At 35.3% G+C, this 26,332-nt stretch overlaps 1 protein-coding gene across 1 annotated transcript in view; it reads left to right on the top strand.

The window, feature by feature from the left end:
* Positions 1-26,332, top strand: part of PPP1R9A (protein phosphatase 1 regulatory subunit 9A) — a gene marked incomplete at its 5' end in the record, with an annotated part of 154,227 nt that overhangs the window by 24,166 nt on the left and 103,729 nt on the right. Inside the window, one exon of the mRNA XM_081243663.1 lies at positions 10,128-10,232. Within this exon, the coding sequence (XP_081099789.1) occupies positions 10,128-10,232 (105 nt within the window). The remainder of the gene's footprint in view (positions 1-10,127; positions 10,233-26,332) is intronic.

Genomic DNA, 26,332 nt, shown 5'->3' with positions numbered 1-26,332 from the left:
TATTAAGTCTTCCTCCTTTTCAAAGTAGTTAAGGAAATAACCTCTTTGCCCCTTCAGTGAATTATATAATGGTAGTAGTAAATATTTCCTAGTATTAATTTAGAACCTTTCTTCCAAGTGAGCTAAAATTTGTTTGTAAAATCTGTATCTTTTCTCTTCATGCTTTGTGAAAAACTTAAGTCATTCTAAAGTGATAGGAAATAATTCTTACTGTTAATATTCAAACATACTAAATTATTATAAATCACCTCTCAAGTAAATGAGCCACAAAGCCAAACCAAACTACAAATTGATTAAAAAACAAAAAAGTAGAGAATTTTGTATTCATCAGTTAGTCAATTCCCATTGTTCTGAACTCAGAACTATTTGTTTTTCTGTCACTCATTTTTTAAATTAGGTTTGTTTTCTATTAACCTATTTACTGATTTGTTCTCCTATGTAGTTATAATATTTACACTGATATGAGAACTTTGCTTTATCAGTCCCAGTGTGCATTTCCTCAATCCTTTTAAATGAATGTTTACCTAGTACAGTAATCCTGCTGTTGTTATAATAGATGCTTAATAAATGCCTCAGTGAATATATTAAAGAAGACAACTTGATGTAATGAAATGAGCAGAATCTTTGGGATCATGTGACCAGGAGTCTTAATTTCATACCCTCTACTTACCAGCTAAGGGATATTGAACAAATTACTTAATTTTCAGGTTTCTACATTGCAGGATTGTTGTATGCATTAAATAAGCGTATATAAATTAAAAACCTTCCACAGTGCTGTTTGTGTATGAAGCTGTTCTTGACTGAAGTAGGCATAAGCTTGAAATTTATTAAAAATAGTTATTATGGGAGGTCTTATGAAAAACTGTAGAAAGATGTATGAAATAGGTACAGAATCATAAGATTTTGGTGGTCAGAGGGACTTTAGAGATCTTTTGCATACCTTTCATTTTATATGAAAATTGAGTGTGTGTGTGTGTGTGCATTTGAAAATAAGTGGTCACGTTATTACACCTATGGCAGTGTTCACATCTTTTATTGGGTTGGCCAAAAAGTTCATTCGGGGTTTCCGTAAGATGTTAATGGAAAAACCTGAATGAACTTTTGGGCCAACCCAATAAATTATTACACCACTATTACAACCATGATGGGTGTGCTCATTTGCACAGTATTTTAATGTTTGCTATTTAAAAGGTATCAGTATTAAAAAACTACAAAAGGAACACTTGGATGCTGCCTCCAGTCAATAATTTTTTAAAGTTTTGTTATGTATACTTACTGATACAGAAAGATATTGTATTAAGGATTTACAAAACAGTATGATTAGTATAATGCCATTCTTGTGTGGATATGTTTTCTATTCTTTTCATCACTCCCCCCACCTCACCCCCATCTCTCTCTGTCTCTCTCTTTTTTCTCTTTCTCTCTCTCAGAAAACCTGGATTTAATATACACCAAAGTGCTGAATGGCTCTAGCCTGTGTTTTTTTTTTAAATTTCATCTAATGTGGAATATTTAATTTTGTATATAAAATATGTAATATTTTATATATTTTAAACTGCAACTAAAATTAATAAAGTTATCACCATGTGGCCTTGGGAAAGTTACTCTTTAGACCTTAGTTGTGGACAGAATTAAAGTTCTGGGTTAGATGTTCCTTTTTAGCTTTAAAAGATTGAGTCTGTATTATAGCTTTCTAGCTTGCTTCTAGCTTCTTAATAACTCTACTTAAGAAAATGATCTCAATTTAATCTCAGATTTGGGCAAACTTCCTTCAAGGTATGTCAAATAAACAGGTATATAGAGAAATTCTTTTCTCCCTCCTCTGCCCGTCCCACACACAATACAAGAAGCCATTTTTGTTGTGTTGCTTTTACCCCTTCCAGATGTCTCATAAACTCATCACATTTTGAGTACTTCTAAAAATTTGCCATGGATATTTATCTCTGGAGTCATCTAGGATAGTTAAAAAGTTTTGAGTCTTCCTTATTATTTGATATGATGTCTTAACATTCTAAATGTCTCTTCACATCTGTCTGTATCTTTTCATATGACATCTGAAATGTAGGGGGTGCTCAATAAATATTTGTTGAGTGAGTGAATACCTGTGCTTTAATCTCTTTCAAGACATTTAGTACGGGGACCTAACATTTTTCTGTTCTTCTCCTTTTTTTTTGGCTACTTTGCCTCTTATAGTTTATCTTGTAATTTAGCTGAGTGGCATGATAGCCATTTACACTTTCTGTGTTAGTTCTAAATTTTTATTAAAATAATACTAAATATGTTAACCATTAGTTTTTGCTGCCATAATTTTATGAATGTACACAGGACACTTTAACACACTAATTATTTCTCCAGTCCTCTTTAGTGAATCTATAAAGCAAAATGAATTTTATAATAACACAATTGAAAATGCTGATAGTAGAATAAATCATGTGGATGGTAACTGACAAAAGATATTAATAATGCTGGGCTAAAGAGGCAAATTGAAAATGCATTTAAAATCTGCTTTGTTTCTGGCTCCTTATGTTTGTTTCTCAAGCTTTTGCTTGAGAACACTGTCATTTTAGAACACTGTCCTGTTTATTTTTCAGTTGTTTGGAAAAGATAATCAAATTTGAACTTAAGGTGCAGTGTAGTTTATCCTCATTCACGTGTTGGTTTAAACGATTTTAATCATTTTGGACAATCATTCTGGTAACACTAACAAATAAAACAGATGAAGAATCCTATTCTTCTGCTTACCCTGCAGCAAACTCTCCCTCCTTGCAGGACCTGTCTGTCCCCATGAGATATCCTCAAGCCTGGGACAGCCCTGAATGGGAACTTCTGTTTTCATGTGTCCATATATCCTAATTCCTTAGTCAATGGTTTACTGTCTGCACACACACTCTTTTGTCACTCTTCTAATTAAGCATCTTCACTCCTTAGACAGTTTTGGGATATTACTGCTATGATATGTATTTTCATATGCATTTAAAACTTTGCAATCTAGCATTTTGGGGAAAATCTCTGTTGTCCAGCGTTCATTAATGTTGCTCCAGCTCGTTTCCTTTTCATTCATCCTTGGTTGCTTTGTTGACATAAGCCCTGTGAGGTAGGATTTTTGTTTTTGTTTCCCCATCTCAGATACATCATGTCAATGAATAACTACCCAATAACATTAAACAAACTCCAGAGTACTCCAACTTAGATATTTTTACTAGCCTTAGCCCCACTGATTCTGGTTTTTAGATTCAGAATTGAGGTATTTCAGAAATATCAGACTGAGGTCAAAAAGCAGTCATATTGCACACTTGTGTTTATGAGCACATGGAAACATTGAAGAAATGGCCAGGACTAGATGCCTTTTACAAACTAGCCAGCTACCTTCCTGTAACTTCCATTCCAGTAGACAGTGTTTCCAGGGAAAAACAGGCTATTTCCTCTGCTATTCTGGAAAAATTTTGGAAAGTCTGTTATCTGTATTCTTTCTACTCTGGGGTGGTCTAATGCAGAGAGCTGTCCATTTAATTTTTACCACCAGGACTCATCCCTTGTCTTTTCTGTGCTTCTGATTATGAACCAAGATTTGAGAGGTATTATCAACTACTACTAGTGAGATTGCATCTAAAAGTTACCTTCTCTCAGGGTAAGAGATTCAAGCAAAGTAGGTATCAGATGCCAGAAAACTTTTCCCTACCGTAATAACCACTTATGTAGTAAGTACCCTGCTGGTTCATGACCTTGTGGTTTGTAGGGTCAGTCCATGGTAGCAGTAACCCTGAACAGGTGCCCTTTTTTGTAACCGATATTATTTATTCCTATCATCCCTGTCAAATTGTTTCTACATCTCCTCCTTCTTCTGCTCATTTTTATAATTTCTTGAGTTTGTCTCCACATTAATCACCACACAACTTACCTCTAAAAAGTAAATTGAAATGCCCTTCAAATAAAATAGCAAACTCTGTAGAACTTCCCTCCCTCCCTCCCTCCCTCCCTCTTTTCTAATTTAAAGGTGGCTTTTATTTCCTTGTTTTAATTTTGTATCAGATTTTCAAATCTGTTCTTTAATGAATGTGTCACTTTGAAATGAGAAAAAAAGTTTTAAAAATTAATACCCTTTTAATGAAAATAATAAATAATATTGAGCTCTTTTCATCCCCTTAATGCTTGCTGTAAGGCAGGCAGGAAGAATTATGTAGGATCAGAAACCTGCAATTTAATTGTGGGATGCTCCTTTCTTACACTGGGCTCTGAATGCAGAGAGCAAATTTAGTCAAATGTCTGTTGCCACTCTTCCTGTTGCATGGAATGCTTTAAAGCTCGACTATATTCTTGTCTTCTCAGTGACCAGTACCAGTGTTCTTTTTCTTTTTTCTTTTTTTTTGGCTGTGTTGGTTCTTTGTTGTTGCGTGCAGGCTTTCTCTAGTTGAGGTAATGAGGAGAGCGAGGGCTACTCTTCATTGTGGTGTGTGGGCTTCTCATTGCGGTGGATTCTCTTGTTGCAGAGCATGGGCTCTAGGCGTGCAGGCTTCAGTAGTTGTGGCACGCAGGCTCAGTAGTTGTGGCTTGCGGGCTCTAGAACGCAGGCTCATTAGTTGTGGCGCATGGGCTTAGTTGCTCCGCGGCGTGTGGGATCTTCCAGTACCAGGACTCGAAGCTGTGTCTCCTGCATTGGCAGGCGGATTCTTAGCCACTGCACCACCAGGGAAGCCCAGTACCAGTGTTCTTCATTCCTTTGTGGAATCTGTATTTCCACCCAGCATCACTTTTCTTCTCCCTGAGGGACGTCCTTTATATCACCAGGTCTGCTGGTGACGAATTCTTTCAGCTTTGTTTATCTGAACAAGTCTTTGTTTTATCTTTGAGTTTTTAAAATATATTTTCTCTGTGTATAGGATTCTAGGTTGACAGGTTTTTTTTTTCCATTTAGAACTTTTTCCAGATTGTTTTTCTAATTTTAGGCTCATGGATGTGCATGAACATAAGGACATTGACACAGATGAATTAAGAAAATTAGGAAGTGCTATAATACAAATATCAATATTGTTTATTTTCTGCTTAAGTTAATGATAAGCATTGTAAAATTTCTATTGAAAAACAGAAGCCCAAAACCATTTGTATGAGTTCTCCCATCCGTTACATTTTTTTTTTTTTTTTTTTTTTTGCGGTATGTGGGCCTCTCACTGTTGTGGCCTCTCCCATTGCGGAGCACAGGCTCCGGACGCACAGGCCCAGCGGCCATGGCTCACGGGCCCAGCCGCTCCGCGGCATGTGGGATCTTCCCAGACCGGGGCACGAACCCGTTTCCCCTGCATCGGCAGGCGGACTCTCAACCACTGCGCCACCAGGGAAGCCCCGTTACATTTTTAAGAAAATGTCTTTTTGGCTTTGGGTTAGAGATTATAGATCTTTGAGTCCAGAACCTTTACTCTAGTTATTTTATGGTTATTCACATATGCATCTTTAATAAAGAACAAGGGACTATAATGCTTCAGTCTAGAGGAAGACTTTTTAGAGTATTTCCACAGTCACTGTAAAATGCCATCATCAGTTGTCAAATAAGCATGTGCTAATTTTAGAGAACATTTTAGAGTTATAAATGTAATACATGTTCATGGTTGAAAATTTGGAAAATGTAGAAGAATGTAAAGAAGAAAATAAAAATCTCATGTAATCCCACCATGTAGAGTTGACCACTCTTAAAATCCTGCTGGTGAATTTTCTTCTAGAGTTTTTTCTGTGCATATGCCTTTGTTTACTTTCTTAACAAAGATTAAAATCAGTGAATATATAGCTTTATGGGTTTTTGTACATTTTATTCATCAAGATAATATTTGTTGAGTGCTTACTATATGTCAGGCAGTATGCTGTGTTCTTTATATTTTGTATCTTATTTAATCCCTCTAATAGCCCTGATTAAATACATAAAATTATTGTTATTTCTGTTTTAGAGATAAGGAACAATGGCTCCTCTTATATAGTCACAGCAAATAAGTGGCAGATAGGTATTTTAAACCAAAATTATTTAGTCAGTCTTATTTGTCCAAAGACTCTTATTACATGAACTTGGTCTCTTACATGAAAATACTTCTGAGCTTCTAGCAGAATCTCCAAGAAGGATTTTTTTTCTTAAACGTCTAGCACATTTAAACTCTCATTAGATACTAAAATATAAGATTTATGAAAGTGCTTATTATTCTCTATGAACCAATTAGATTATCACTCCTTTAATTTAAGAAGCTTTATAATTTAGTTTATTAATACCCTTCTAAGTTAGGGACATACTTCATACACACACAGTGAGATCATGGGTTCTCTCAATTACAGCAGCACAGAGAATTTGTAGCCTCAGTTCTGCAACTTCAGAAACAGGTTAATTAATCCAAGAAACAAAAAACTCACTGGTCAAGATTCAAAGGGCTTTTTGCTTTCTAGTGTTCATGAATTTTTTTAATGAAATACTTTGAGCTCACAAATAGACAAAGAAATTAAAGGATAGCAACTCAAATTCTTTATCTTCTCTCACATGGGAGATAACAGATTCCCATAATCCCATTAGAAGTCTCAAATGGTCAGATTATGAAATTACACTCCCACTCATTTCTTCTACCAGTGGAGAATTATTTATTGCTGTTGTTGATGATGTCGCTGTTATCTAGTACAAACTATGTCCAGAACCAACATGGCCAAGAAAAAAAAGTCAAAAGTACTGAATTAGAAAAAAACATGATAGCAAAGATAAAGTTCTGTTGCTGCTTTAGACTAACTCTGGGGACCAAACAAAAGTCCATGAATGCATTTCTCTGGTAACACAGTTGAATTAGTTTTGTGAATCCACTCTGGCCTCTTATGGAAACTCCAAAGCTATTATAGGCTAATATTCAGAGTTCAACAGATGACTTTCATAAATATAAAACGTACATGTATCAGACTTTATTCAACTCACTAATTAATGAGAGAACCAGTGGGATGGTAAGTGTGGTTCAAAGAACATTTTAGGAGTAGGTGTTTACATGCAAGTTAATAAAGTAATGTTAGAATAACATTGCTAAGATAATACAAAGCCAGTTAATATTCTACAGGGAAATAAACCATGACCTATGAGATTATCTTTAATAACAGAAGAAAAGTGTCTGATTTTATTTAGGACAAAAGTCTACAAATTAACGTTCTACTTTAGTATGTCTAAGACTTTTAATCAATTTTAAAAACAGTGGATCAATTAAAATACATTCCCCAAAATTATCCTTGGTTGGGCCTGTTTAATAATGTATGTACATGGCATTGAAACAACATATTGCCTCTCCTTTGGTTTTTATTTCCAAGCTTTAAATAACTTTTCTTAATACATAGCAACAACATGTGATATATACATCTGTTCAAGATAATTATAGCAGCACTTAATTTTTATTGATGGGAAGAATCAATATGATAAAGATTCAGTTTTTCCCAAACTAATCTTAGAAATCAGTATAAGGGCTTCCCTGGTGGCACAGTGGTTGAGAATCTGCCTGCCGATGCAGGGGATATGGGTTCGAGCCCTGGTCTGGGAAGATCCCACATGCCGCGGAGCAACTAGGCCCACGTGCCACAACTACTGAGCCTGCGCGTCTGGAGCCTGTGCTCTGCAACAAGAGAGGCCGTGACAGTGAGAGGCCTGCGCACCGCGATGAAGCGTGACCCCGCTCACCGCAACTAGAGAAAGCCCACGCACAGAAACGAAGACCCAACACAGCCAAAATAAATAAATAGATTAATAAAAAAAAAAAAAGAAATCAGTATAATTTTATTAAAACTCCAAAAAACGTTTTTAGAGAATTTGGCAAGTAAATCCAAAACAAACTATGAAAAGAAAAAGCCCAAGAAGAGCTCAGAAAATTTTGAAGACAATGAACTAGATAAAGGGAATTACCCTATGAAATGTCAAAACTAATTATGAAACAATGTAAGTGTGCAAAAATAGACAGTCAAGTAGAAACCACATTGATGCACATTTGAAACCTGACAGGGGCAGCACTACAACTCAGTGGATAAAAAGTGGACTATTAAATGTTGTTAACCCAATTGTTTATATACTTGGAAAAAATAAGATTGTTAACACATATCATAATAAAAAATTATTTCCAGGTGGATAACTAAAAATGCAGAAAAGCAAAATTTTAAACCTTTAGAAGAAAATATAGTATGTTTTTATAACCTTGAGGCAGAAAGGGATTCCTTAAACAAAACACAAAAACTACCTAATATAAAGCCAAAATTAAAAATATGATTATATTTTTAAAAACTGTTCTTCTTAAAACCACCATTTCCCTCAAAAATGTGAAAAGATGAGCTACAGATTGGGCGAAAGATATTCGCAACATATTTAATTAAGAAAGTGTTAGTATACAGGATAAAGACCTCTTATATAAATCTATGAGGAAAAACACTCAACAAAGATTGGTAAAAGACAGGTTCTAACAGTTTTCAGAAGGGGACATTATGACTCATAAACTTACGAAAAAACATTGAACCACACTATAATCAGGGAAATGCAATTAAAATCACATGATACCTTTTTTACAATTATAAGATTGGTGGTATTTAAAGGGTCTGAATATACCAAGTATTGGTGAGGGTGTGGAGAGACTCAGAACCTCTCTACAGTGCTGTTGGGAATTTGCACTGGTAATAAGCATTTTGAACTGAAATGTGTCAGTTTGCTAAAGTTGAAAATGCCTGTGCTCTTTGACTCAGAAATTCTGTTTCTGGCTATATATCCTGGAGAAACTCACACATGTACATAAGGAGACATATGAAATTAGTTATTACATCAGTATTCATAATGGCTAAAATTCAAAACAATACAGTGCCCATCAGCAAAATAATGGATGAATATATTTTAGGATATTCATGAAAGATAATACTACATGCTTGTTAAAATGAACTAGCTAGGTTATCACTTACCAACTTCTGAATTAAGTTAGCTTCCTATTTAGACCTACCAGAAAAGAAAATAAAAATACTGCCAATCCAAAAAATAAATAAATTAATTTAATTAAATTAAGTAAAATAAAATGAACTAGCTAGAATTGTATTTATAACCATGGATAAATCTCATATATAATCTTGAGTGAAGAAAACTAAATTGTAGAAAGAGAGGTATATTTCATAATGTTTGAAAACTGCAGATGTACACATATTGTACCTATTCATGTGTATGTATTAGTTATATTTCAAAGCATCAGTAGAAAGGCTAAGCATCAAAATTAATGATAGTTACTTCTGTAGAAGCAGAGAAGGGAATAAAATGAAGACAAATAATAAAGGGGCTTTGGCTTCTTTGTAATATTGTTCTTAGAAAAAAGTCTGACTCAAATATTGCAGTGCCGGGATTTGATAAAGTTAGGTGTTGGGTACATGAGTGTTTATTATCTAATTCCCTCTGCATTTCTCCATGATTGAAATACTTCATATTGAGGGATAAAAAATGGTATATATAAAACGTGTATATAACTTTAAAGGCATTATATGATAAACTACAATAATACTATATATAGCTCCTAGACATAAATAAATATACATACACACGCACATACACTCATGTATGTGCATGTGTGTGTAGATGTGCATTTATATACATGTGTATATCTGTCTACCTATATAGATACACTTATGAGCATTACAGGTACACTTAACGAGCATTACATAATTCAAGTATACAACTTGAATAAGAAGGATTCCCTGCAATTCCTGGTGATATTTTTCCTTGGGGAGGAGAGGTGGGATGAGGGTTAGGTATGAGGCCCAAAGGGTATTTCAGTTGGATCTGTTATGTTTTATGTAATTTATTATGGGCTAAAATATGGTTTAAATATGTCATCCATTAGCAGTTATCAGTTCTTTGTCATCCATTAGCAGTTATCAATTCTTTGTGATAGGAGTATGGATGTTGGATAAACAGAATCTCTCCACTTACTGCTTATTTCTGTTTTTCAAAATAATTTTTAAAAAACATTAAGCTTTTGACTAAGATCTGGAGCTTGGAGACAAATTTTGAATCAATAAGAGTATCTTGAAAATCAATTTTGTCAACTCATTTGTTGGGAATGGTAATATATTATCAGAAAAACTAATTGTGGGTTATTTTTTCCCTCTTCCCAAAGAATACAAGTCAATGACCAGATTGTGGAAGTGGATGGAATCAGCTTGGTGGGTGTCACACAGAATTTTGCTGCAACGGTTCTCAGAAACACCAAGGGCAATGTCAGGTATGTGGCTTGTGACATACAATTTGGTTACTTGATATTTTGTTGAATTTTAGTTTTCTCTCTAACTGTACCTATAATTACAGGAAGAATTTTATCTAAAAACTTGCCTTTAGTTTAAAATTTTTCCTTCTTTATTGTAATTAGTTCATAAATGTAATTTAAAACTAAAAATTATAGTATTCTAGAAAGACACAAAGATATGAAGTGTACAGTGTGAATCAATATGGTTAATTACCAAGCTATGTTAGTGTGTCTTATTGCTAACATAGCAGTAATTTCTAGGAAGATAGAATTTCTCAATAAATCTGAATTTAGACTCCAAATCCTTTCAATAAAACCAGTTATACAGTAAATTGAAATTGAAATGATGATACATATATCCAATGATACATGTTACTAGACAAGCAGGCTGAATGATAAATCATTAACCTTAAAAGGTTAATAAATGCATTTTTAAATCTCTTTATTGTTTTAAAGAATCAGGAAGGACTAATCTTTGGTAAACTATAACTTTTCCAACTTAATAGGACAGAGGGTACATTATTTTGGACCTTAAATTTATATCCAACCCCGGGGCCCTGAAATTTATAGCTTGGAAAACAAATAAAGTAGTCCTGAGCCAACTAAGGTCAAGGTTTTAAATCCATTTTATTTGGTCACAGGGTACTTATTTTTTTTTTTTTTTTTTTTGCGGTAGGCGGGCCTCTCACTGTTGTGGCCTCTCCCCTTGCAGAGCACAGGCTCCGGATGCGCAGGCTCAGCAGCCATGGCTCACGGGCCTAGCCGCCCTGCGGCATGTGGGATCTTCCCAGACCGGGGCACGAACCCGTGTCCCCTGCATCGGCAGGCGGACTCTCAACCACTGCGCCACCAGGGAAGCCCTTATTTTTTAATATAGTATTGCTTATGCCTTATACTTTTCCATAAATCCTATAAAGGAACACATAAGAGGACATTATTTACTGTATGTAATTATGAAAGTGTTTTAGTGTTATCATCATCAAAATGAAACTGCCAAATATTCTGAAAATATCGATTAGTTAATATTGCTATAGAGTAACATTAGGATTTTATTGCAGCATATATATATATATATATGTATATATATATATGTATATATATATATATATATATATATTTTTTTTTTTTTTGCGGTACGCGGGCCTCTCACTTTTGTGGCCTCTCCCGTTGCGGAGTACAGGCTGCAGACGCGCAGGCTCAGCGGCCATGGCTCACGGGCCCAGCCACTCCGTGGCATGTGGGATCCTCCCGGACCGGGGCACGAACCCGTGTCCCCTGCATCGGCAGGCGGACTCTCAACCACTGCGCCACCAGGGAAGCCCTATTGCAGCATATTTTATGTTGCACAAGCATGGGTTTTAGGTTTTATAATTTAGACTTTTTCAATTGGAAAACATCTTTTAACAATGAAAGGAGTGTTTAAAGAATACAACCTAAATGACTTCTGTGGGTGCTATTTTAATGCTTCAAGAATACCCATCAGGGCTTCCCTGGTGGCGCAGTGGTTGAGAGCCCGCCTGCCGTTGCAGGGGACACGGGTTCGTGCCCCAGTCCGGGAAGATCCCACATGCCGCGGAGCGGCTGGGCCCGTGAGCCATGGCCACTGAGCCTGCGCGTCCGGAGCCTGTGCTCCGCAACGGGAGAGGCCGCAACAGTATGAGGCCCGCGTACCTCAAAAAAAAAAAAAAAAGAATACCCATCAACCTAAGAAAAGTATGTAAAATAATTGGAAAGAGTGCAGGGAAAACTGTCTGATGTACTCTCAGAGCTGCACGGGTGAGCCCCTTAGTAAATGTGATTGTCTCTGCAGAATTGCTGTCTGTTCTTGAGACAGCACTTTTCTTTTTTTTTTGCGGTACACGGGCCTCTCACTGTTGTGGCCTCTCCCGTTGCGGAGCACAGGCTCCGAACGCGCAGGCTCAGGGCCCTGGCTCACGGGCCCAGCCGCTCCGCGGCATGTGGGATCCTCCCACACCAGGGCACGAACCCGTGTCCCCTGCATCGGCAGGCGGACTCTCAACCACTGCGCCACCAGGGAAGCCCTACAGCACTTTTCTGTGTCAGTGAAGAACTTGGTTTTGAAGCTACTCGTTACGCTCTGCAGTGAATTTTAAAGTGAAATAAAGTAAGAAGTACGTTCAACTTACAAGAACATTTCTCAGTTGGAAAAAAGTTTGTAGTTACATGAACTCATAACCATTCCTTTCTTTCTCTTCTTAATTTTGTGCTCATTTCAAGCCTTGTACAGATGGCGAATGGCTTAACTGTTTCATGATTTCAGTCTTTCCCTTCTTTAATCTGTCCTTCTCATCCTTATCCCTAATGGAAGAACATAATAGCAGTTTTTAGGGCTATCATGGAAAAAGGAATTGACTCATTCTACATAACTCTAGTAGTAGAACTAAGACCTGTGGGTGGAAATAATAATTCTGCATTCGTTATGTCCCTCTCTTCTTTAGAAACCTTCAATGGCCCTCCATTCTGTACAGAATCTAAGTTCTTATCCTGGTATTAAAAGTCTTTCATCCCCAGTCTTATCTCTTACCTCTCCCTATATTCATGCTCTAGTACAGTCTTACTAACGTAGTCATCATCCTTCAAACGTGACTTGTGAATTATTGTTTTTGTGCCTTTCTCTCTATCATTCTTTCTGTTTAAAATACTGTCTTCTGGTTACAACCTACTTATCTTGAGGAACATATTTTAGCTCCTTTGCCCTTCAAGAAATCCTCCTTGATCTCCCTATCCCCTAGTGATTTCTTCATCCTGGTAACATTCATCATTCACACCACGTTTTTGACCTTGAGGTTACAGAACATTCCACTTTAATTTTTTTAGAGGCATACATTTAATTTCCTCATTCACTTTGCAAAAATCTTGATATCAAAATGAGACCTTAGGGCTTCCGTGGTGGCGCAGTGGTTGAGGGTCCGCCTGCCGATGCAGGGGACGCAGGTTCGTGCCCCTGTCCGGGAAGATCCCACGTGCTACGGAGCGGCTGGGCCCGTGAGCCGTGGCCGCTGAGCCTGCGCATCCGGAGCCTGTGCTCCGCAACGGGAGAGGCCACAACAGTGAGAGGCCCGCGTACTGCAAAAAAAAAAAAAAAAAAAAAAAGGGACCCTTAGCTTCCTTTGTTCCCCCAAATTATTTAACCATAGGTTTTAATTGATTGAAATTGTATAACTCAGGGTCTTAATTAGTTGGGTCTTTTCTTTCCTTAATTAATTGGGTCTCTTTTTAAAAATTAATTAATTTATTTATTTTTGGCTGCATTGGGTCTTCATTGCTGTGCGTGGGCTTTCTCTAGTTGCGGTGAACAGGAGCTACTCTTTGTTGCGGTGCGTGGTCTTCTCATTGCGGTGACTTCTCTTGTTGTGGAACATGGCTCTAGGTACGCAGGCTTCAGTAGTTGTGGCACATGGGCTCAGCTCTAGAGCGCAGGCTCAGTAGTTGTGGTGCTCAGACTTAGTTGCTCCGCGGTATGTGGGATCTTCCCAGACCAGAGCTCACACCCGTGTCCCCTGCCTTGGCAGGCAGATTCTTAACCACTGTGCCACCAAGGAAGTCTTTTCTCAATTTTAACTTATTAGAAATAATATTTGAATCCTCTGAATATATTTTAGGTGGTAGTTCTTCATAAGATATTAATACAAAAACAAGATCCAAAAACCAGACCCGTATTTTTAATGAATCATTTTAAACTGAGGGTTTAAAACATGTATTGTTCTATATTTCTTATTTATTGGTGAGCTAGCTATCACATTTAGTGGTTACTAAAATTTATTTTTTAAAAGGGATATGTGAAAAATCACTAAATTTAGTTTGAATTTTTCTAACTACTAAGCACAGATCTGGAAGGAATGTATGAAACTCATGGCTTTAAAGAGCCAGGAAGGGGAAAGATAAGAAACTAATAGTGTTAAGGAAATTGAAGCTGAGATTTGGATGTGATTATATTTTAAGTATTGGAGATAGATTTTAAAATTTATTTCCTGGAAGTGCATATGAAATTGGTGCCAGCATTTGGATATAAATCAAAATCACACAATGAAGTTCTTTTGACTTCACCCACACTTATAGAGAATCACTTTTTAACCTGACCATAGTCTGCTTTATTTTATTAAACTTTGAATTGTTACACCTGAATTTGTGAACTAATAGTACTAATGAAAACCTTCTTGGTGTGCCATTTTTGACACACCAGAGAAATTATAAGACAAGTATTTTAATATGATAACTTCCAAGGACATATGTGTTTTTCAACCCTACCTCTTTTATATGAGTTAAAGCCACTGTGAGGAAGTGGTTCAGCTCAAACCAGGCTATATTCCTGGGGCATTAGAAGCCCAAGCCTGGCTGAAAGCATTGGAAAACCATTATTATTTACTCAATTTTACTGATATCATTTAAAACTAATTAATCATAGTGAGATCATGGTGAGTACTATGCTAACCATGTTAATTCCTTTAAGTAATTGATTAGGGAAAGGACTTACAGGACTCAAATAGTTTATACTCAGAAATGATATACCACAACAACAGAAGGAGAAAGATAAGCATTGAAGGAGTAGGCATGGAGGAATCAGACAGTCTTCGTTATCATCCCTCCACTGGGTTTCACAGGACTTGTTGATCTCCAGATTTTAAACCACCATGGGCATGGGCATGGTACCAAGAAGCCCAAGTCTTTGTGTGATATGGAACTCTCTTAGTGTTGAGATTTCAGTTTCCCCCAAATCTGCAGATTAAAGCACAATCACAATGAAAATCTCAGCAGGCTTTTTTTGAGAAATTAACATTTTTTTTACAAAGAACAAAGTTGAAGGACTTCCACTGTCTGAAAACTACACTAGTTACAGCAGTCTGGTTTAAGCATAAGGATAAAAATATAGATTAATGGAACAGCATAGACAGTTCCAACGTAGGCCTGCGCAGACATAAACAACTGATTTTTGACCAATGCACCAAGGTAATTCAATGGGGGGAATTATAGGCTTTTCAACAAATGGTGCTGGAACAGTTGGAAAACCACATTAAAAAAAAAAAAAAACTTGACCTTCATCCTACAGTGTGTGCAAAAATTAACTCAAGATTGATCATAGACCTTAGTGCAACAGCTGAAACCATAAAATTTCTAGAAAACAGGCAATAATTTTATGATCTTGGGCTAATCAAAGATCTTTTAGGACACAAAAGCAAGAAATTTAAGAAAAAGAAATGATAAATTAAACCATCAAAATTTAAAACATTTGTTTGAAAAATACCCTTAAAATAAAAAAGCAAGCTACTGACTAATATTTGCAAAACAATTATCTGATAAAGCACTGTTATTTAGAAGACATGAAGAACTCTTTATAATTCAATAAGAAGATATATAACCCTGTTGAAAACCTGCAAGTCAATTAACGAGACACTTCACTGAGGAAGATACACAGTTAAGCACATGAAATGCTGCTCAACACCATTAATCATTGGAGAAATGGAAATTAAATCCACAGTGAGGTACAAACTACACACCCACTAGAATGGCTGAAATTTAAAAGACTGATACTACTGTGCATTGACAAGGATGTAGAGCAACTTTAATATAGCATCCATTCATTTCTGGTGGGAATGCAAAATAACACAGCCACTTTGAAGAACAGTTTGACAGGTTCTTATAAAGTTAAACGTACACTTATCATATCAGCCAGCAGTTCTACTCTTAGCTATTTACTCAAGAGCAATAAAAACATGTATCTACCCAAAGTATATTGAGCCAGACACAAAAGGCTTTACACTGCTTGAATCCATCTAAACTGCAAAGAAGAAAGAGGGAACATTTTTGGGGTGACAAAATATTCTATATTGTGGTTATTGTGTTTGTTATACAACTGTATATATATTTGTCAAAACATATTATACAATTTAAATTTGGTAAATTTTGTTGTATATAAATTTGACTTCAGTAAAACGGATTCTTAAAATGTGTGATAATAGTTAAAATTAACTTAAAAAGTGCTATGCTAACTAATTATATTGAGGTGATGGTGATTTGGGAAGGAGGATCATGTTTCTTTAAGAAAGGCAGATGTAGTCAAACAATTTCATTAACAATATGTAGATTTTATTGTGCTGTATACTTTTATTTTTAAAATACTTTGTTATTGAGTTTTTACCAGAAAAAAATATATCTATATAAAATTCGTTATTACATATGGACCGTTTTCCTTATTCAAACATAGACTTGCAACGTAACTTTTAAGAACTCATGTTTTTGGGTCTGTAGCTTTAAGTGGGACCTTACCTATTTTATTTACTACTATGTGCCTGGCATAATTGGTGTACCTATTGTTGCATAACATATTACTCCCAAATTAAGCGACTTGAAACAGCAAACTTTTTTTATCTCAGTTTCTGTGATCCACTTCCCAGCTTTCTCATGAGAGCCTCTCTACAGGGATGCCTCACAACCTGGAAACTAGATTCCCCAGAGGGAGTGATGCAAGGGAGTAGCCAAGATGCAGTCTGCCATCTTTTCATAGAGCCGAATTGACATTCCATCAGTTCTGTATTTTATTTGATAAAAGTGAGTCAACAAGTCCATCCCACACTCAACGGGAGAGAATTACACAAGACATGAATATAAGAATACAGAGATTACTTGAATCCATCTTAGAGGCTGCCTATTATGTAGTGATCAGTAACTAGTTGGATGGATGGACAGACAGATGGATAGACAGGCAGACAGATTAATGTTATACCATAATATAATTTATGTTTAATGTTGCATACCTTATCTTAAGAACCCTGAAAACCTTGAGACTATTTAAGGAAGACTGACCTTTGGATGGTGAGAGATCTAAACATTTTTCCTTCTATACATAAAAGATTCTACAAACTTTTGCCTATAATATAGAAAAAATTTAAAAGACATGGTAACAATTGTAAAGCATTTGAAAGAGTGAACTCTGGAACAAGGATGAATTGTTGTTTTTAACTCCAGACAGCCTTCCTAGTACTGAAAGGCAGCTGTTATAGGAAAGTGATGCTATAGAAGAGATTGTGCTTCAGTGTGAGAAATTTCTAATAAATTTTATGTTTGCTCTTCAGTGCCATTCACATTAAACTTTAAATGCTTTCTGAAAAGTACCTGCTACTTGTGCTTAATCACTAAGCACTCATGCTTTTATCCCCAGTGAATGTATTTAACAACTTTCTGACATCAAGTCATATAACACTTCTGGAGGTCAGAATTTTATAGGAACTATAGTTACACACAATAGAAAATAAATTAATCTGAGGGTCTTAAATATTCCTCTGTCCTTTTTGGAAGAGATTATGATATTCAAAAGAAAATATAAGTGAATGATAAGTGACTTTTTTATAGCTATGCTCATGTTTATTTTGGATTCACCCCTGGGCATGTAATTTCTAAGTATGGAAGCTTTAAAATATTCTTTTTTATGTAATGTCATTGGTGTATTTGAGATCTCCATTGAAATGCAATGAATATTGAAATGTTTTCACTTCATTCACATCATTTTAATAAGAATTTTTGTCACCACTACAACACAAGGGGAAATTGAGAGTTTCACTTTTTAACAGAGCCTTGGTTTTGTGGTTGGGTGTAATGGAGAGTCATACATAATGGAGGGCAGTGAGGGTATTATCATGTTCATGGAAATCATGAGTCATTGTAGATTTTGTACTTACATTACTCCTAAGACTATCCCCTTTCCCTCAGATAAGAGGAGCAGCCACTCTAAAGTTGGGACCATGGATAATAAAAGTTTACTCTCATATATATGAGAATAGTCAGCAACAACTAGTGATAGGAAGAAGATTAAAGACTGGGGATTTCAGAAAACTACTTAAAGGGGACTTTGGCTTAATGAGATGTTTTCTGGTGTCACTATGTACAGATTAACATTCTCAAAAAATCCTTTTTAGTATTTGTGTGTGTAAACGTTTAAACCTGAGACATCAGAGCTAACTATTAAATAGAGAAATGTCATTTCTTGAAAGGATGTAGCATTTTAGGAAATATATAGTCCTTGACGTAGCATAAGTTAGGCAATGTTTTTTTTTTTTTTTTTTTTTTTTTGCGGTACGCGGGCCCCTCACTGTTGAGGCCTCTCCTGCTGTGGAGCACAGGCTCCAGACGCGCAGGCTCAGTAATTGTGGCTCACGGGCTTAGCCGCTCCGTGGCACGTGGGATCCTCCCAGACCAGGGCTCGAACCCGTGTCCCCTGCATTGGCAGGCAGATTCCCAACCACTGCGCCACCAGGGAAGCCCCAGTTAGGCAATGTTTTTTAAATAATTCAACTACTTTTTTTTTTTTACATTGAACTATAGTGTAGAAAAAAGTTCTTTATAATCAGAGTTGGGTTAGATACAAAATTCATTTCCAGGAACTAAGGCTTACAATTAGGTTTAAATATTTCAGATCTGTCTTTTAAAAGCAAACATTTTTAGATGAATTTTTAAAAATTTAAATGCTAAATATATAGTACATTAATCTAGATCCCAAAATGGAAAGGAAAAATATGTAAGAGTCTTCAAGTATAAGAAAGAGGGAAGAGCCTGGTTGTGCAGAACTTCAGCCTCTGAATACAATCAGCAAATTTTAGTGAAGGGAGATGGATATACTTTTGCCACCATTGCTCAGCAAAATTAAGTTAAATATTTTAAAAGCTATCAAGTACACACCGTAAGATGTCATCAAATGTAGAAAAAAATGAGTTTTTACCAAAATGTTTAAAAGCACCATGTGATCTTGTGATCCAAGGCTGAAGTAAAATGATAATAGGTCTTGTGCATCCAGTTTTCTTTTTATTATTAAGGGTTTTTGTGTGCATATGATAAATATTTGTTTATAGAATATTTGAATGAAAGAATTGATTTTATAAGAACTAATAACTATATCCTGATTTAGCTTTTCCTTTTTTTAGATTAGCTTAATTCCACATTTATAATTAAAAATTTTTGATGTCATAATAAGTGCCATTTTTGACTGATGTATCACTTTTATTGGAATAGCTTATATCGGAAAAACAGACACTCATAGATCATCATTTTTCAACATAACCTCTCACATCATTCTTTATGACTACAATTCAGCAAATTGTAAATGGAATTTTATACTTGTTTGTTTTTGTTTGACAGCTCACCAGAGAATTCAATAAACTAATCAAATGAATTCCATAAAATCTCGTCATCTAAACTCCAAAGGACAGTACATGGACATTGCTTTGTCTTACAGTAGATGAAAAGAAAAGGAAAAACTGATTTATCTGCCTTTGCCTATTTTATCTCAGCCTGAGGGGGAGAGGAGACAGTTCTTTGTAAAATAATTCATGTTGAAACGCATGATTGTTTTAATCACTAGAAACAAGCCATGCTGTAAAAACATAAACCCTAGTTATAGATTTTGTTTTTAATATTGCCATTATTTATAAATTGTAAGCTTAGAAAATACCTGTTTAATTTAAATGTACATTATGTTCTTTGGTTTTTTTTTTTACTTCATTCTTTAGAGCTAAAATACAAAAGATCACAGTGTTCCTTACTGAAGCAAGGAAAAAAAATAGAAAGTAACAAGAAAGGTATCTTTCTCTTAAAGGAATTTTAAGTTTACAAACAGGATGATTTGACTATATGTGTTGTCATTTCAGATGGGGATAATGTCTAAAATATAAATAATAACTGCATAAATGTCAGTTAATTTGGTCACATATATTTAGAGGGTCTGATTGTTGCTGGCTTTAATTGTTATATTTTTGATGATCTTTAAAATTCAATGTGGAGTGATTATATAATCCATACTTTCCTATTTCAAATGCAAGTGAAATTAAGGATTTTTAGAGCACATTTCAGTGCAAGTATTTTATCTTTTTCCTGTGGTTGACTCACAAAAACCTTCTCTCTTTCAAAACTAGTGAGAGCAAATAAGTAATTTGGACAGTGTGTACATATAGTACTTTGAAATGCACTCAACCCTGTGTAGATATTAATATATTATCTAGATAAAGGCAACAGTAAACATGTACTAATACTCTCTAGGCCCTAGGTACTTAGTTAAGCTTTTTATATGGATTATATATTTGTTTGTTATTGTTATTATATTTATTTTACAAATTTTGAAACTAAGAATTAGAAATTTTAATACATTCAAGGTCACAGAGCCAATAAGTCATGTTTATGTTGCAGTGGATTTGTTCTGTCAAAGCCATTTTTCTCTTTTACATACACTTTTAACTCCTAAATTATACTATCACAGTATGTCCATATTCCAAATCCACACTTGAAATAATAACCTTACTTTAAATTTTATATTTGCTACTCATTTCTATGTATGATAGATTATACACATACAATAGGACACACTTATAATGATAGCTTAAAAGTGGACCAAACATTTAGAATATATAGACAGTTAATTTGAACATTACACATTTTCCAAATGGGAGATTTTATTATTCTTATCTTAATAATAGTTCCTTAAAGTCCTTTCATGTCTGTACCACATTTTATTCTTCTGTCACTCCTTTAGACGTATGGGGTAGGTACTAATTTTCACATGAGGAAAATAAGGCATAGAGAATAGTTCAGTTCCACTTCCGTGTGCTTTCCCTTTGGACCACACTTAGCATGATGACATTCTTTTATTGCAAATCTGTGCTGTAAATTATACCGGATTACAAGGCTTTAAATCGTGTCTAACTGGAAGCTATAACGCTACCCAAATTTGCTGCCTGAATGAAGAGACATGTGTAGTTCAATGTAAAACTTTTAAATAAATGCAGAGAGATCAGTGAACTGGAAGACAGAGTAGTGTAAATCACCCAAGCTGAGCAGAAAAAAGAAAAAAGAATTTTAAAAATGAGATTAGCTTAAGAGACCTCTGGGACAACATCAAGCATACTAATGTTCGCATTCTAGGGGCCCCAGAAGGAGAAGAGAGAGAGAAAGGGGCAGAGAATTTATTTGAAGAAATAATAGCTGAAAATATCCATAACCTGAGAAAGGAAACAGACATCCAGATCCAGGAAGTACAGAGAGTCCCAAACAAGATGAACCCAAAGAGATTCACACCAAGACACATTATAATTAGAAGGGCACAAATTAAAGGTACAGAATCTTAAAAGCAGCAAGAGAAAACCAACTAGTTACTTACAAGGGAATTCCTATAAAACTGTTAGCTGACTTTTCAGCAAAAACTTTGCAGGCCAGAAGCTAGTGGCACCATATATTCAAAGTGATGAAAGGAAAAAAATCTACAACTAAGAATACTCTACTCAGCAAGGCTATCATTTAGATTTGAAGGAGAGATAAAGAGTTTTATAGTTAAGTAAAAGCTAAAAGATTTCAAACCACTAAATTGGCTTTACAAGAAAAGTTAAAAGGACTTCTCTAAGCAGAAGAAAGGAGATCACAACTAGAAACATTTAAATTACAAAAGAAAAAGTCTTGTTGGTAAAGGCAAACATATAGTAAAGGTAGTAGATCAACCACTTATAAAGCTAGTAGGAGGGTTAAAAGACAAAAGTCAAACCATCAGTATCCACAATAACTAAGGGATACAAAAAACAAAAAGATGTAAAATATAACAAAAAAGTTAAAAGTGGTTGGGAGGAGTTAAAATGTGGGGTTGTTAGAATTCAGTCAAACTTAAGAGATCAACTTATAATAATCACATATATAAGTGTTATAGATAAACCTCATGGTAACAACTAGCCAAAAACCTAATACATACATGCAAGAAAAGAGAAAGGAATCCAGACATAACACTGGAGACAGTCATCAAATCACAAGGAAAGAGAGCAAAAGAAGAAGAAACAAACAAAACTACAAAACGCCAAAACAGTAAACACAGTGGCAATAAGTACACACTTATCAATAATTACTTTAATGTAAATGGATTAAAATGCTCCAATCAAAATACATGGAGAGGCTGAATGGATTAAAAAACAACACCCATGTGTATGCTGCCTAGGAGAGTCTCATTTCAGATCTAAAGACACACACAGACTGAAAATAAGGGGATGGAAAGAGGTATTCCATGCAAATGGAAACAGAAAGAAAGCTGGGGTAGCAATACTTCTATCAGACAAGATAGACTTTAAAACAAAGACTGCAGCAAGAGACAAAGAAGGACATCACATAATGATCAAGGGATCAATCCAACAAGAAGATTTAACAGTTGTAAATATGTGTACACCCAACATAGGAGCACCTAAATACATACAGCAAATATTAACAAACATAAAGGGAGAGATTGAGTGTAATACAATAATAGTAGGAGACTTTAACACCCTACTTACATCAGTAGGCAGATCACGAAGACAGAAAATCAATAAGGAAACACTGGTCTTAAATGACAGATTAGACCACATAGAATACACACACACACACACACACACACACACACACACATACATACACATTCCATCCAAAAGCAGCAAGATATACATTCTTTTCAAGTGCACATGAAACATTTTCCAGGACAGATCACTAGCTAGGCCACAAAACAAATCTCATTAAATTTAAGAAGATTGAAATCATATCAAGTATCTTATCCTACCACAATGCTAAATAGACTAGAAGTCAACTACAAGAAACAAAAAAACTTCAAAAAATACAAACACATGGAGGCAAAACAATATGCTACTAAACAACCAGTGGATCACTGAAGAAGTCAAAGAGGGAATTAAAAAATACCTGGAGACAAATGAAAATGGAAACACGATGATCCAAAATCTGTGGAACACAGCAAAAGCAGTTCTAAGAGGAAGGTTTATGGTGATACAGCATTACTTCAGGAAACAGCAAAAATCTCAAATGAACAATCTAACCTTACACCTAAAGGAACTAGAAAAGGAGGGACAAAGAAAACTCAAAATTAGTAGAAGGAAAGAAATCATAAAGATCAGAGAAGAAGTAAATGAAAGAGAGACAAAAAAAAAAAAGATCAATGAAACTAAGAGCTGGCCTGGTTCTTTGAAAAGATAAACAAAATTGATAAACTTCAACCAGACTCATCAAGAAAAAAAGAAAGAGAGCCCAAATAAATAAAATCAGTAGTGAAAGAGAAGTTACAACTGACACCACTGAAATGCAAAGAATCATAGGAAATTACTACACAGTTATATACCAATAGAAGACAACCTAGAAGAAATGAATAAATTCCTAGAAATGTACAACTCCCAAGATTGATTCAGGAAGAAATAGAAAATATGAACAAACTGATTACCATTAATGAAATTGAATCAGTAATTTTAAAATGCCCCACAAAATAAAAGTCCAGGACCAAATGGCCTCACTAATGAATTCTACCAAACATTTAAAGAACAATTGACATCTGTCCTTCTCAAGCTACTTCAAATATTTGAAGGGAAAGGAATGCTTTCGAACTTGTTCTGAGGTCAGCATCACCCTGATACCAAAACCAGACAAAATTACCACACATAAAAAGAAAATCACAGGCCAATGTCACTGATGAACCTAGATGCAAAAATTCTCATCAAAATGTTAGCAAACTGAATTCAACAATACATTAAAAGGATTATATAATAACATGATCAAGTGGGATATATCCCAGTGATGCAAGGATGGTTCAGTATCCACAAATCAATGTGATAACCACATTAACAAATTGAAAAATAAAAACTATATTAATAGATGTAGAAAAAGCTTTTAACAGAATTCAACATGCATTTATGATAAAAGCTCTCAACATCAGGGGTATAGAGGGAACATACCTCAACATAATAAAGGCCATATATGACAAACCCACAGCCAACATCATACTCAGTGGTGAAAAGTTGAAAGCATTTCCTCTAAGATCAGGATCAAGACAAGGATGCCCATTTTTGCCACTTTTATTCAATATGGTAGTGTAAGTTCTAGCCACAGCAATCAGACAAGAAAAATAAATAGAAGGAATCCAAATTGGAAAAGAAGAATTAAAACTGTCACTTTGCAGATGACCTGATACTATATATATAGAAAATCCTAAAGACACCACCAAAAAACTTAGAACTAATAAATGAATTCAGTAAAGTAGCAGATTACAAAATTAATATACAGAAATCTCCTGTAGTTCTGTACAGACAACAAAATATCAGAAAGAGAAATTAAGAAAACAACCCAACTTACAATTGTATCATAAAGAGTAAAGTAGCTAGAAATAAACCTAACTAAGGAGGTAAAAGACTTTTACTCAGAAAACTATTAGACATGGATGGAAGGAACTGAAGATGAAATAAACAAATGGAAATATATTCCGTGCTTATGGATTGGAAGAGTTAATATTGTTAAAATGTTCCTCAGGCAGTCTGTAGATTCAGTGCAATCCCTATCAAAATACCAAAAGCATTTTTCACACAACTAGAGCAAATAATTCTAAAATTTGTATGGAATCACAGAAGACCCCAAATAGCCAAAATAGCCTTGAGAAAGAACAAAGCTGGGGGTATCATGCTTCTGATTTCAAACTATACTACAAAGTTACAGTATGCAAAATAGTATGGTACTGGCACAAAAACAGACACATAAATCAATGGAACAGAATAGAGATCTCAGAAATAAAACAACACTTAAATAGTCAATCAAAGAAGGCAAGAATACAAAATGGGGAAAAGACAGTCTCTTCAATAAATGATGTTGGGATAACTGAACAGCTACATGCAAAATAACCAAACTGGACTACTTTTTCACACTAGATTAAAGACTTTAATGTAAGACCTGAAACCATAAAACTCCTAGAAAAAAACATACGCTGTATGCTTTTTTTTTTGGCGGTACGCGGACCTCTCACTGCTGTGGCCTCTCCCATTGTGGAGCACAGGCTCCGGATGTGCAGGCTCAGCGGCCATGGCTCACGGGCCCAGCCTCTCCGCGGCACGTGGAATCCTCCCGGACAGGGGCACGAACCTGTGTCCCCTGCATCGGCAGGCGGACTCGCAACCACTGCGCCACCAGGGAAGCCCAGGCTGTATGCTTTTTGACGTCAGTCCTAGCAGTACATTTATTTGGGATACATCTCCTTAGGCAAGGGAAACAAAAGCAAAAATAAACAAATGGGACTACATTAAACTGAAAAGCTCTGCACAGTGAAGGAAGCTATCAACAAAATGAAAAGGCAGCCAACTAAATGGGAGAAGGTATTTGCAAAATGATAAGGGATTTATATCCAAAATATACAAAGAACTCATATAACTCAACATCAAAATAGCAAAGGACCCTATTTAAAAATGGCCAGGGGACCCGAATAGACATTTTTCCAAAGAAGAGATATGGCCACGGACACATGAAAAGATGCTCAATATCACTAATCATCAGGGAAATGCACATCAAAATCACAATGAGATATCACCTCACACCTGTCAGAATGGCTATTATCAAAAAGACAACAAATAAGCATTGGTGAGGATGTGGAGAAAAGGGAACCTTTGTGTGTTGTTGGAATTGTAAATCAGTGCAACCACTATGGAAAGCAGTATGGAAGTTCCTCAAAAAATTAAAAACAGAACTGCAATATAATTTAGTAATTTTCCTTCTGGGTATTTGAAGAAAACAAAAACCCTTATTTGAAAAAATATGTGCACTTAAATGTCCATTTGATATATTTATACAATGGAATATTGGCCATAAAAAATGAAATCTTGCCATTTGCAACAACATAGATGTATCTACAGGGTGTTATACTAAGTGAAATGTGTCAGAAAGGAAAGACAAATAATTCAGGATCTCACTTAAATTTGGAAGCTGAAAAGCAAAACAAAAACTTAAATTAAAACTGACTCAGATATAGACAGCAAATGCGTTGTTGCCTGGAGGGAGGGGTGTGTGTGGGGAGTGAGCCAAATAGGTGAAGGTTTTAAGAGATACAAATCTCTAGCCGTATGATAAGTCAAGGTGTTGTAATGTTACAGCATAAGGAATATGGTCAGTAATATTGTAATAATTAATATGGGGACAGATGGTTACTAGACTTATTGTGGTGATCATTTCATAATGTGTACAAGTGTCAAATCATTATGAATATACCTGTAACATAATATTGTATGTCAACTATATTTCAATAGAAATAATTA

Source organism: Mesoplodon bidens (assembly GCF_964165515.1).
Source record: "Mesoplodon bidens genome assembly, chromosome: 9".
In the NCBI taxonomy this organism is placed as follows: Eukaryota; Metazoa; Chordata; class Mammalia; order Artiodactyla; family Ziphiidae; genus Mesoplodon; species Mesoplodon bidens.
The sequence above is the reverse complement of the archived record's forward strand: the minus strand, read 5'-3'. Positions and strand labels throughout refer to the sequence as shown.